Consider the following 13,742-nt stretch of genomic DNA (forward strand, 5'->3'; position numbering starts at 1 on the left):
TTCTTTTTATTTGTTATAATAAAGTAGTAAACGTAAGGCAAGAAGGCACAAGCTTTAGCACTTGTCAATGTATGTGTATTTTGCCATCTCTATGCATTACACAGTAAAATCATAATGTTCGCAAGTTTGCAGCTTAACATGGCAGCATAAAGAGCAGCAAATTGTCGTGCTTTATACAAGCAATCAGTGTAAAGACTAAGAAGCCTTGGAACTCTTGGCGAAAATACTTAAATCATCTGTTCACGCACTACTTTGAAGCTAGCGCGTCACGAGTTCTCGGGGCAACAAAGCAGCAAGCCACCAGAGAGAAGAGAGGAGGTGAAAAAGCCTGGCTTGAATGCTCACCTCTTGACGAAGTGTGTCCATAGTAAACAAGGCGAGGAAGCAGGTCATTTGCAAAAAGAAATTGATAAGCAGCGCGACACCAGCATAGAGTGCAAAGATCCGCACTGCGGGAGTTTCTGTCAAGGCACCTGCAAAAGACAATACAAAACACTGTCAGCCGTCTTATGAACGCGGAGATAGAGCACTGCACGGGCCCGGGCCGGCCCGAAAGCCCGGGCCGGGCCGGGCCGCCCGAAGCGTTTTGCCGGCGGGCCCGGGCTGGGCCCGGGCTTGAAGCCGCGGGCCTGGGCCGGGCCCGGGCTTGAGGCCAGCGGGCCAGACTCGGGCCCGCTCATTAAAAGGACTAAGTCGGGCCTTCGAGCACACGCGAACGTTATGCATTGCATGGTCTAAGGTATTTTGTGCCAAGCTGAAGTGACACGTGCAGAGAGCTGGCTCTTAGCATACCTTACTAAAGAAAAGCGAAAAACAGATGAAGTTCTATTTCTTGTCTTGTCCACAAAAACGAACATTGCTTCCACGTGAGGAAAAATAAATTATACAACAAAAAGCACTCTTCAAACTATTTCCACGGTACCGCTTTTGAGATTACATTGTGACCACTGTCGATACTCTTAAATTATTGTAGCGCTAATGCGAAGAGTATCTATTTCTACTGGTGCGCTTATTTTATGATGTATGCTCATGAATTCGCCTGTATATATATATATTCGTATAGCAAATGACCTCATGGATCAAACTTGTACGATCAAGCTAAATACATGCGCACCAGGGGAACAATAACAGCACAATAATGGGCCAGAGCTGGAGGTGAGGTTGACACATATGGTACAATCTGTAAGTAAACAAGCTTTTGATGCTCGCGTCCTTCGTTGCGCCTATAGAGCTGTAGACCGCATTATACAGGGTGTTTCCGTTAACTTGGGCCAAACTTTAAAAATATACAAATGCTTCGTAGAACGACGGAAACAAGGTAATTTTGTTTGCCGTCGCTTGTAGATACTCAGTTTATTTTTTGCAATTCACCTAATTAGATATTTAGTCTTAATTAATTAATCAACTTCTCAATTATTTAATTAGATTAAAAATGTAAATGAGAACATTGTAGAGCACCATGAGAAACTCCCGATACAGCTTTCTGTTGCTCAATACGTGCAACATAATGTTTTTTTTTTTTTTTTTTCGAATGAGAAAGAAACCCGCGCATACACGCAAAGTGCCTCGAGCGGCCAGTCGCGCGGTCATTTTGGGTGTATTCGCGAGCTTGCTACAGACTCGGAAAAACACTTATATGCAGCACGTATTGAGCAACAGAAAGCTGTATCGGGAGTTTCTCATGGTGCTCTACAATTTACTCATTGACACTTTTATCTAATTATAATAACTGAGAAGTTGATTAATTAATTAAGACAATTGTTATCGAATTAGGCGGATTGCAAAAAAATAACCTGTGTATCTACAAGCGACGGCAAACATTACCTTGGTTCTGTCGAGCTACGAAGCATCTGCATATTTCTGAAGTTTGACCCATGTTAACTGAAACACCCTGTATATGACTATCCTTCTGGTCGAAGGGCTGATGTTAAGGCGTGTGTAAACTTTAAATCGCCTTCAAAGCGTCATATTATTTTTTGCTTGAGCAGTGAGGGAATTAAAGGGACATTCCTTGTCACAGACATCTTAAGTTCGGAACTGTGTTGCTCGAGGCGCACACCTGAACCATCCCAAGGCGCAAGCGCGTGTAATGCGCGCCATCCCGAAAATGAAGGCCTTGCCGCCTTGCAGCGACCACTGCGAGATTTTGCTAAATCCTGACACGTGGGCAGAAATAAGAGGCGCGCGAAGGAAGAAGCGCCTAAGAGACGACCTCCGTTGCTAGGCGACAGCCGGCTAGGCGGAGCATGCGCACAGCGCGGCCCACCCATAAGGAACCTCCTGGCACCTGCGAGGAGCTGCTTCGTGCGTAACGTGGGACCAACGTCGCCATCTACTGAAAAAGAGAGAAAAAAATAGGCTTTGGCTGTTCTGTCGCAGCTCGTCAGAGCGCGCTGATGCTTTTAACGTGTTGGTTACCGGCGTTATATAGTTCGTAATTTGTCTCCCGTACACGTGGCACCATGAATGCTGCTGTATTAAGAGATAAGCTCGCTGCCGGGAAGCTAAAGCTTGTCTCCAAGCAAGTTAAGAAAAGCCAGGTTTGGAAACATTTTCTGGAAGTGGTTGACGTGCACACCCTATCACCAGTAGGACATGTGCAGTGCAAAAGCTGCAAAGCTTTCTTCGCATATGATGGCGGGAAGACAGGAACGTCGCACCTGAACCGCCACAAGTGCAAGGCTGCAGATGACACCGCTGCCATTACTTCGTTCTTCACCGAGACCAAACCCCAGGTTTCATCTACCGTAAAGGGGAATCTAACGACTGCTTGCGTCAAGTGGTGCGCAAAAGATATGCGGCCATTTGACGTTGTTTGCGACGACGGTTTCCTAAAGGTTGCCGACGAACTGATTGCTATCGGTGCCAAGTACGGGAGCATATCCGCGAGGACCGTGATTCCGCATCCTACGACGGTGTCTCGCAGGGTGTCCGAAGTTGTGAACGAGCTCCGAGAAGCGGTGATGCCTGAGATCCACTCAGCGATGAAGGAAGGTCGCTGCTCGATGACCCTTGACATGTGGACCGACGACTACAAGAAAGTCGCCTATATCACTTGCAACGGCGCATTACGTGAGTGTGAAATGGGAACTGAGGAGCCTTGTTCTGTTCACTAGTGATTTTCCCCCCGAGAGAAAAACGGGAGAGAACATCCGTAAAGAGGTTGTACGAAGGAGCGCGAAGTTGAGGATCGATGAAGGCATGTTAAGCAATGTGGTGTTCGTGACAGACCAGGGTGCCAACATGATTAGCGCGCTGCGTCCGTATGCCAGAATGAGCTGCTGTGCTCACGTCTTGAACACCGTTCTTCGGAACGCGTTTGATGACGGGTACCTCGCTGAGGAACTGCCTGACCTTTTGGAACAACTGAAAAAAGTGAAGGCTGTCGTGACTCTTTTAAAACAGAGCGGACTGACGAGCCAGCTACCACACGGTGTGTGCCAGGAGATATGCACGCGGTGGAATTCGAAACTCGCCATGATCAAGTCCGTGCTAACTCAGTACGATGCGATAGAGAACCTCCTGAATTCAAGGGGTAATCTACTCTTGGAAGACGTCAATAAGGCCTTGTTGACGGAGGTCGTCGAATTCTTGGAGCCCTTCAAGGAGGCCAGCGATAAGCTTGAGCAGGACAAAGTCGTAACGCTGCCCCTTGTATTGATGTACTACACCAAACTGAAGAAGCACCTTACTGCTGCTTCGACAGACTCACCAGAAGTGTGCAAGCTCAAGTCGAGGACGTTAGAATTTCTTCAAACAAAAATGCAAATAGGAGAACTTCACAAAATCGCAACGTTCTTGTGGCCGCCTTTCCGCCATCTCCGCGTGCTTGAGGAGCAGGAGAGGAAAACTGTTCACGACAGAGTACGCGAATTGTTAATTGATGTACATCTGCGTTTTCCACAAAGAGAAATGAGCACTGACCAGCCGGATAATGGACCCCCAGCGAAGTGTACGTTCCTTGACGAATTTAAGGAGTGGCACGATGCTGTGGAAACTCAGCCAGCCGACAGTGAGCTTGACAGTTACCTTCGGGACAGTGACTCGTGTGAGGACATTGAGAAACTGCTTGAATGGTGGGAAGGCCAGTGTAGTAAATACCGTGGGCTTTCATTTCTTGCAAGAAAAGTACTTTGCATCCCATCGACGAGCGCCAGTAGCGAACGCAATTTTAGTGCAGCTGGGTACGTACTCCAAGAGAGGAGGACCTGCTTGAAGCCGGAGAGCCTGGACAACCTGCTGTTTTTGCACAAGAACATGTAAATTTCTTCCTTTTGCTGGCCTTTTCAGGCTTATATTGCTGTGGCATCGTTTTTGGGTGCGGTCTTTTTTGTGTCACCGGGCGTTATTTTAAGCGTATTTTCTATATTTATTTGATAAAAAAGGAGAAACCTTTTATCTGTAATAGCATCAAGTGTGGTGTGTGACAGGTTGATTATATAATTATATTGTACGGGGTAATTACGTTTCCGTGTCAACGTTAGAATATGAACAATTTATATTTCATATGCTTTTGCTGGCTGTTCACCATATATAACGTTAAGCTTTTTTATCTTGCTGGAACAAATTATTATTCAAGAGCCTCTTTTAAAAAATGTGTAAGTAATGTTTCCAACGCGAGTGTAGAAAAGAGCATTAAAGAAAATATGCCGGGTTTGCTTCTCTCCGCTTTCCATTTTAGTTGTACACTCCTTTTAAATAAATTTTGTTACCATGTTTTATTGTCACTATACTTTTATTGTAATGACTTTTCATGTACCAAATCTCATTTATATTCCTTGGTATTACATACCAAAACCACAATAAAATTACGAGATACGCCAATGTGGGGACTGGATTAATTTCGACCACCTGGAGTTATTTAACGTGCACCTAAATAACACGGGTGTTCTTACATTTCGCCCATATCGAAATGCGGCCGCCGTGGCCGCGGGAATACCACCCACGTCCTAGGTCTTAACAGCGCAACAGCTTAACCGCTGAGCTACCACCGAGGGTAAAGCAACATTTCGATGCATGTACACACCTAATTTTCCGTGTGATCGCCCGCTACAAAGCGCAAGGCATCAATAATAATCACCATCAACAAATATCCTCAAGCGGGCCCGGGCCGGGCCTGTTCATGAACACGCGCGCCCTGGCTAAGTTTAGTAACGAACGCCCGGGCCCAGGCCGGGTCCGGGCTTGGAACCGCGGGCCCGGGCCGGGTCCGGGCTTGGAGCCATGGGCCCGGGCCGGGCCCGGGCTGGCCTCGGTCATGTACGCCCGGGCCCGGGCCGGGCCCGGGCTTGGTACCACGGGCCTGGGCTGGGCTCGGGCTTCATAAAGCGGGCCCGGGCCGGGCTCGGGCCGAAAAATCCGGCCCGTGCAGTGCTCTACGCGGAGAAGCCACACATTTATTGCACATGTATTGCTTCCTTTTCTTGCAAGACAAGGAACCAGATATGCCTGATCCATGTGCTCAGCTATCCGACATTGTCTGCACAGCAATCAAGTACTTCAATGCGTGATATAACACAGAACATCTAGAGGAGATTCACAGTTTCCCTTGTCGCTGTGTTTGTACACAGTATCTGCACTGCTCCCTATTGTATTGAACAAGACTGCAATCCGACTTGGAGACACATAAAATTCCTGTCATCCAGCCCCATCATTCAGTAAGAGAAGATACACAGCGAGATGAGAAGTAGAGCAGCAAAGAGAAAAGAACCGGGCGCACCGATGAAGAAGCAGGCCGACATGGAGACGCTGGACAGCATCATGCTGGGTGCCACCTCTCCAACCAGACGGCCCACTTGCTCCACCGTTGTCTCTCCTTCGCGACGTTCATCACGCTGCAACAGCCAGGAGAAAACAAAAGGGTTACTGACGGGTCTCCACAGGTGATACACGAAAGCCATCACAAGTCAGTGAAATTTAACAGCTGCCTAAGCAATAACCTAATAACCAAACGATGGGCAGGTACTTAGAATTGCAGCAACAAAGCTGAAGCCGGCAGTGGCATGTATTTCGCACAACCCCCAGCCAACGCAGCAGTCGGAATACAAATCGCATGAACGCGTCAGCAGCAAATGGACCACGCTTCACCGACATCATATAACAGGGGAGACACGCCAACAGAGAAATCAGGAGCAAGTTTCTATAGCAGCTGGTTGTGCGGTTCTCTGCTTGCCTGTTTACAGCAAGCAACGCCCCTTTGCACACTAAAATGAAAGATAATGCGGCGGTGCACACATTGAAATAAAGCACTGCAACGTTTACACCGCTATTTTTTTAAGATTCCGAAATGATTGGCTTTGTCAAAAAGGCGTGCTGCACAATGTTTACGCGTTTGGCCCGGCAACATGCTTTGGTTACGTGTTTTGGTGGGAGACGACTGCTACTGTCACCTGCCATTGCAAATAGACATGAAATGAGGTAGGACCAGACAATTTCGGAAGGCCCACCTGAAACTGCTGCACCAGGATGAAGATGTTGTCAACACCGACAGCAAGCACGAGGAAGGGAATCACTTCGACAATGATGAGCGTTGCAGCAACGTTGAAAAAGCTGAAGATGCCAAGTGCGGCCACCACCGAGAGCAGCACGATGAGCACACCCACCAGGCCGAGGGAAATCTTTGAGTCAATCTGCAAGAGTGACGAAACGGTGCAAACATACGCTCAATTTGGGTGGGTAAAAAAAAAAAAAAATTCTAGACTCGCAAGAAATGTTTCTGCAAAGGACAAACAAAATTATGATGTCATTAAGCTCCTGAATCTAGACTGAAGAAGGTCCCTTTATCTTGGAAGCAAACAGAATGAAGACACCATAACTAAGGTCCTTTTTTGGGAAACGTCCCCTAAGGTTGCAAGCTTCAAAATATCAACATAAGCACATTTCATGCATTGTCTTGCATGCAAGAAGGGTAAAAGAAAATGTACAATATTAACTTCCCCTTATGCCATGGCACATACATCCTCCTCTTGCACATTCACATTACACACTCTTATCCATTCTCCACTTAAGAGGAAGCTTTAGTTAAGGGTCTCCCATCTAAATACACGGTAATGGAAAAATCATTTTCTCGGTCACCACTGCACCAAATTGACGAGTTCTGTTGCATTTAAAAGAAAAAGTTAAAATCTAGTGACTGCTGGTAGCAAATTTTTTATTTAGGCTGTCATATTTTTAATAAATATTGCTGAAAATCGCGAATTTTCCGAAAATGAAACTATCAAGCTTGCAACTCTAACTCGGTAATAAAAACAATATCAGAATTGTGTAAATTGCATTAGTAGCACTTCCAAATCGGACAAATTTGATGTATTATACATGGCTCTCAAATACACCACTACTGTCGGAATAGCCCTTTTGCAAGACTTTCGCAAACACTAAGAATATCGTGCAAGATAAAAGTTAATATATCAAGCTCGTCTCCTTTGAATGTTCTGATGGATGCAATTTACTGCGACAGCTGTTCTTAGTGGAGAGTTACGGACTTGTGAAATTCACGCTTCTATTTTTTCAAGCTTACCAACTTTCGGCAATTTTTGCAAAGGTATTCAGGCCATAAATCAAAATTCCGCTTGCAACAGTCACTAGAACATAATTTTTTTCTCTAAAATGCCACAAATATCATTAAAATCAGCCCAGAGGTTACCTCAGAAAAGCATTTCTGCATTTTACATGTATTTGAATATGCGGCGGCGGAGTTAGGGCCGAGCTAAAGCTTCCTCTTGAAGGAAACAATATTTCACCATTAATTACAACTGATGTATGACAAGAAAGATGGCCCACAAACTCACATTTTTGCATACATGTCAACCTAATACACCATATATATAAGCCTTCTTCTTGCGATAGGGTTTATTACATAGCATTACATTGGCTTCAACATCAGTTGTTGCAGTTGTATGGGCTCATCACCAGTTGTGTGTTCAATTATAGTAGGCCATGCTCACCTTCTAACTCCCAAAAAAACGACCAGTTCGATACAGGGCATAAATACATATAAACATTTTAAAGCACTGAACAACATAAAAGCACATAGCAGTGTCCCATGGCCACTTTCTAAGCCCGATTCGGATTGAAATTCTCAACTGCGATTGGCTCTCTCCTACAGCTTGTGCAGAGGAGCCAATCACAGCAGAGAAATGCGATTTGGATCGGACTTGATCATGATCAAAAGTGGACCGTGTGACACACGTATTACATTAGGTTTACGTCACAAATATTATCCTACTTAAATATCTTCGTTGCCTGGAAGAGCACAAAATTTTCCACGTTGTCCCCTAGGACTCTGAGTAACCGAAGCTGCAACCTTCCAGATTCGCGCAGAAGTGCCGGTCAACAACGGGCCTGCACTCACCACAATATGCCAAAAAAAGTGCACTCAAGTAAACGATTTAGGGGGTCTTACCAAAAGTCTACTGCAACTGTTGATGTCACCCAGTGCAATTGCGATGTACGCAAACATGATGATATAGCTGATCCCAACTGTGACGACGTCCGAATGACTGCCCCTTTCTAGTTCATCTTCGATGGATCGCTGAAGAAGCAACACAGAAGCAGCTTGTAAGACGCAGCAAATAGTTTTGGGACAAATGTGTATCTTGTAGTAGCATGCAGTAAGAGAAATGAGGACATGTTTGAATTTGTGCTGTGCGCTCATCTTCTTGCACTGATTTGAAAGATGCGAAAAACTAATACAAAACAAAGCACAATAAGCCAGTATCCAAAGTCACCTGATAAGTGGTACTGTAGAGGTAGTGACATGTTAATTTCTAATGTTTTTTCGGTAACTGCTTCTCACCGTATAACTACTGTTACAAAGTTATCACTCGGCCCAAGATGCCCAATAGTGTTAAATTTTTAACAAGTGCTTTTGGCAGTTCTATTCTTGACCATCTCTACAACATGACAAAAGGAATTCCATTTCACAGGCCAAACAAACTGACTTCACCACACAAGAGAGCATGTGCACAGCTCATGCCAGCACAGCAGAACCTCTTCGATCTCCAAGGGGACTCGAAATTTATTCAAATGAGGCAGAGTTCGAACTAAGACAGCCCCTTTAAATACAGTGCCCGATCAAGATCAATCGTGCAGTACAGCTCGCAAAATTAAAAACGTCACTGGGCTCACACTGAAAGTCTTATCTCTCCTCCATTATTGTGTGACGACATGTGCCGGAAGAAGCCTAGGTTCCGTATAATGTCCAAGTGCGATAAGATCGCGCCTCGCACATGGTTTGCTATGGGCAAGAGGGAAAACGCACAAAGGTGAGCAGGGAGGGAGGGTGGCTTGATGCACACCGTCCTCCCGCGTGCTTAGTGTTGGGTACGACGTGATCTGGTGCGCGTAGATGAGCGTGCAGTTACGCGATCAAGCACGCGCTAGAAGTGTGTGTTGGGGTGGTGGAAGAAGGGAGGGGGGAACGCATACACATTCGCACTAGGGGCTGTTTCCTGCTCCTTTTAAAATGGATGGGAAAGGAGGGCGTGCAACGCTTGGCTTGCTTTCGTTCGGTCTCGGCTTCCTGTACATCTATCCTTGTCACTTTTTAACTTCCGCGACATTCGGTCTTTAGCAACACATCGAACCTTTCACCTTTTACTTGTGTTTGTCCGAAAGAAATTTTGTTCAAGATAACCGTTGCGACATTTTTGTAGTTTGACTTTTTCAGAAGACTTCTCTATTCAAATACATAGGACTTTGTTGGGACCAAAAGAGCAGTTCGAATTAAGATTTCAAATTGGCGAGATTTCCCTGTACCATGATTCAGGTTGCTTTATTGTTGCCTAACCGCTAAACTTCAGTGCTACCACACAACCTCAAATAGTGTACATAAACTTATTTTCCCTGCTGTTTTTGAGGTTATAAAAATTATCCTTCATGCTATATTTATGGTTGCGTTACATATGTGCGAAGAACTGTCTTTTGGCCCATTAGGACTAAGGGCAACGTATATGTCTTTTTCTTTACCTCAGCCATGAAGGCAACAGTCATCAGTTCCGAGTCATTGTAGCGCTTCATAAGCTTGATGAACCTGAAAAACCAAGCAGCTCATTATCCAAGGCAAGCACAAATCGCACAAATGAAAACACTGCCAAGTAAAATAAAATAAATGAGATTTGTGTCAGTTGGCTACACACAAAACACACAGGCATTTCGCAACATTACAGGTGCAGTACTCACTCCTTCTCCCAGGCAAGCGCTGGGTACTTCTTCACGTCGTCGTTGTAGTTGGTCACAGGGATGGTGATCACCAAAGCAGTGGCCAGATGGAAGTCGGTGCCATTGAATCCACCCAACACCAGAGAGATGTCGTCGATTGGTCCACCGTATTTTGCAAAGCAGCCCACGTTTGCAACATTTCTGCATTGGCACGAGAGAAGAGCACAAGAGTGAGACAAAAGAAGCACACTTTAGAAGCGAGCAAGTAGAAGCACGTTCCGAACATCTCAAATGATGAGATCAATTAAATGATAAACAAAGTACCAGATGTGAAGAGAATGTGGACTATAGCTACGAGGACTGCAGAATGTACGTTGACTATAGACAAGGAGAACAATGCAGCTTGATGATCATGAAACAGGAAAAATAAAACTCGAGTCTTAGATGCAACCAATGTTTTTGACTATTTTCAAAGCTAAAACAAAATAATGAGCTAAAGCGATAAATATAACGGCTGCTATAAGTGGCAAGCAAACGAAACATATTCCCAGTGTGTGCATTGGATGGCTTCGTCAGTCTTTGGCAAGTCTTATCTATGCTCCCCCCAAGATTTGGACTCTCAATTCCATCTGAAATGCATTTCATGCTGCTACTGTTCATAACATGTACACCGTGGCACTCATTTCTAACGGTGATAAAAATATCGTTATTGAACAGCATACATTGGATCCTCAAAAGTTGGGTGAAACTGCACCAAAAGGGCACTGAAAATACATTCCACATGGTCACAACTTCACAATTAAAAGACGTGAACTATGTAACGTGTCAGATATAGTGTAGTTGCCAAGTTTCACATGTCTTGAAAGAAAAAAAAAAATCACAGAAAAAGAAAAGAAGGCATGCTCCTTCCAACACTGAAGCGCTTCATGTAGCCATAGTAGCCATTTAAACTTACGGCTTCCCCCTCACCCAATACAAAATCTTTGGCACCGATTCTGCTAACACAACATTCAAAATCCACCTGATTCTGCTAAACAATTCTGTTAATGTGCTAATGTCCATATGAAGACTGCCACATAAGATCTGCCCAAAAAATTCATCAAAAAGAGCATATTCGCCACTAAACAAGTAAAGAATTCACTAGATCTAGCGAATTGTAGCACGAAATCTGCTAAAATGGCCACACTGTTTGCTAGGCATTCAGGGTTAACTTTCACCGAATATAGTACATACTTGCTGCAGTTGTCGAAGTGGTGAAGGTAGGAGAACGGATCTATGCCATCTGTCATGTTCAGCTTGTCAATGCTGTCTTGGAAGTAAGCGAACACACTCTGCACCGAACAGTTCCTGTTCAGCGGTGCCAGTGGAGATATACAGACATCATAGATGGTCACGTTCTTCAGATCCTCCGGCCTGTATTTCTCCTCCTCGCCCTCGTGCAGAAGCATACCGTCGGGGGTAAGCTTTCCAATCACCGACTCGACAGCCAACTGCAGCTTCAGAGCCTGTAATGCACGACATGCAAAAAGTGGAAAGACGCTCTCAAAACTTTCACACTACTAGTCAACTTGAGGTAGGATTTCACCAACTTGCAACACGGCTGGTCTGAAACTTTGCCAGGCAGCAACCACACAAAGCCAAAAAAAAAAAAGCATACTAAAAAATTGACTTTTTGAAAATAAAAAAAATAAGAAAATGGAAATGAAAAGTGGACAAAACAACTTGCCGCAGATGCGAGCTGAACCTATTACACATACGATGCTTTTAACATTGGTCATGGTGTAATGGGTGCGAGACAGACACACAAGAGAAGGGGAAAGACAACGACACCACTGTCTGTCCCTTTCTCTTGTGTGCTCAGTTCGGCGCCCACTACAGCCCCGCTTTACCATCGAGCTAGCGCTTTTCTGGGTCACAAATCACAAATGCATAGGATTTACGCAAAAGAAATGCGACTGAAGCATTACCCCAGGAACCCCCACAAGTCTGTGGGTTGTCAGGAACTACTACCCAAAGTATGAGCCAAAAATGTCTGGTCAGGAGTTGCACCTGCCGCCCACACACTGTTCTGTCTACCTCTCAAACACATCTCTCCCCCTTCTGCTCTCTCTCTCTTTTTATCCCCCTATTCTTTCCCCCCGTGCAGGGTAGCCAACCAGAACTACCTCTGGTTAACCTTCCTGCCTTTCCTATGCATCCTTTCTCTCTCTCTCAAACACTTACTATAGCATGAGCTGCATAAATGGAACAGCTGCATCACTCAAATGCTAACTTACTGATACAGACGAATAATCAACTATTAGATGTAGCTTACTATACATGAATCTTACCCTGTAAGCTTCACTGAAACACTAGCAACACCTTTGTTGAGCTTATGGAAACACCACTTAGTCATCATTTTGAAAGAAGAAATATGACCATGGAGCAGCACCTCCATCATGAAGTTCTTCTCAAAGGCCGGCCCGTATGTTGTGTTTTTCTCATTCTTCTCCACAACAAAAAAGTCTTGGGCTTTTGGACGCAGGATGATTTGCTCCACACGGTAGAAAGGACTGCAAAAGAAATCCATGTATGTGTTCACATGTCGATCAACACACTAACATCCATCCATCCATCAATAAGTCATCCATACGTCAATCAATATACTATCAACAATACCCCTATATGTCACTGGTTGTCAGACGGTGAAAATGGCTACACTGTGACAACGCCCGAGCCACTCCAGGCACATCCAGATGATGCGAGCCATGAACCAAACACACCGTAATCTGCACATCTACGTGCTCTGAACACTGCACCATCTCGTACATATGAAAGCAAGAACCATTTGCTTTTGGTTCGTACGTGCTAACAACAGAAATGACAAGCCTAAGCTTCGCATGCCTTTTATAGCTTGGTAAGTGCTTTATCTGATTACCTTGCTATGTGACACATGAATGAGGTAACATACTAATCTTTTACCTGTCTTTCTGCCAATTGCTTTAGTAACCCAGCTTGACATTCACACCTGCCAAACTGCGAAATTTGAAATTAACAAAAATCCCATGGACACCAAATGGAGAAAGAGGGAAAGGGGGGGGGGTAGTAAGCATTTTTTTCAAAAGTTTGCTTCAGGCACACACCTTTTACGGGACACATCTGCACTTTATTAACGACGATCTAGCTTTACACATAGCACGCAAGTAGCAGCAAACTAGGAACAGCAGAGACCGACAACCAACACATTGTTATTTAGATCACAGTGACATCTTCAGCGAACTTGCTGTTACGAATTTTGCTTGCTTCAGGGACTTCTGTATAAACTTCCTTCAAGAAAGTACCTTCCTGGTGTCTTTTTGCCATCAAAAGACAGCCAAGGGAATAGTCAGAGACCGAAAGCGTTAACGTTTTCACAAACAGAATTCATTTTTCATAAAACCCGATAACACATCTGTAAAACTGTAGAACAGGTCTGTGGCCTGACATCATGAAATGATGTCAAATAAAGGATTGAATTGAATTGAATTTGTAGACTTCATGGAAAATTCGGGACTGCTAGCAAGTACGAGACATTAAACAACTCTGTTCCATCCTAATATGTGGTT

At 44.7% G+C, this 13,742-nt stretch overlaps 1 protein-coding gene across 20 annotated transcripts in view; it reads right to left on the reverse strand.

Annotated features, from left to right (window-relative positions):
• Positions 1–13,742, reverse strand: part of LOC119450564 (NPC intracellular cholesterol transporter 1-like) — a 168,376-nt gene that overhangs the window by 75,483 nt on the left and 79,151 nt on the right. For 2 of the 20 annotated variants that reach the window (XM_037714062.2, XM_037714061.2), the window contains 8 exons: positions 12,590–12,710; positions 11,392–11,663; positions 10,180–10,359; positions 9,967–10,030; positions 8,402–8,530; positions 6,447–6,629; positions 5,720–5,834; positions 346–473 (listed from right to left, as the gene is read on the reverse strand). The exons of 11 other annotated variants lie outside the window; for them this stretch is intronic. In XM_037714062.2, coding sequence (XP_037569990.1) covers positions 346–473; positions 5,720–5,834; positions 6,447–6,629; positions 8,402–8,530; positions 9,967–10,030; positions 10,180–10,359; positions 11,392–11,663; positions 12,590–12,710 — 1,192 coding nt within the window. The remainder of the gene's footprint in view (positions 1–345; positions 474–5,719; positions 5,835–6,446; positions 6,630–8,401; positions 8,531–9,966; positions 10,031–10,179; positions 10,360–11,391; positions 11,664–12,589; positions 12,711–13,742) is intronic. 7 more of the 20 variants (XM_049665966.1, XM_049665973.1, XM_049665971.1 and 4 more) reach the window with 7 other exon arrangements.

The sequence above is a fragment of the Dermacentor silvarum genome, chromosome 4 (assembly GCF_013339745.2).
Source record: "Dermacentor silvarum isolate Dsil-2018 chromosome 4, BIME_Dsil_1.4, whole genome shotgun sequence".
In the NCBI taxonomy this organism is placed as follows: Eukaryota; Metazoa; Arthropoda; class Arachnida; order Ixodida; family Ixodidae; genus Dermacentor; species Dermacentor silvarum.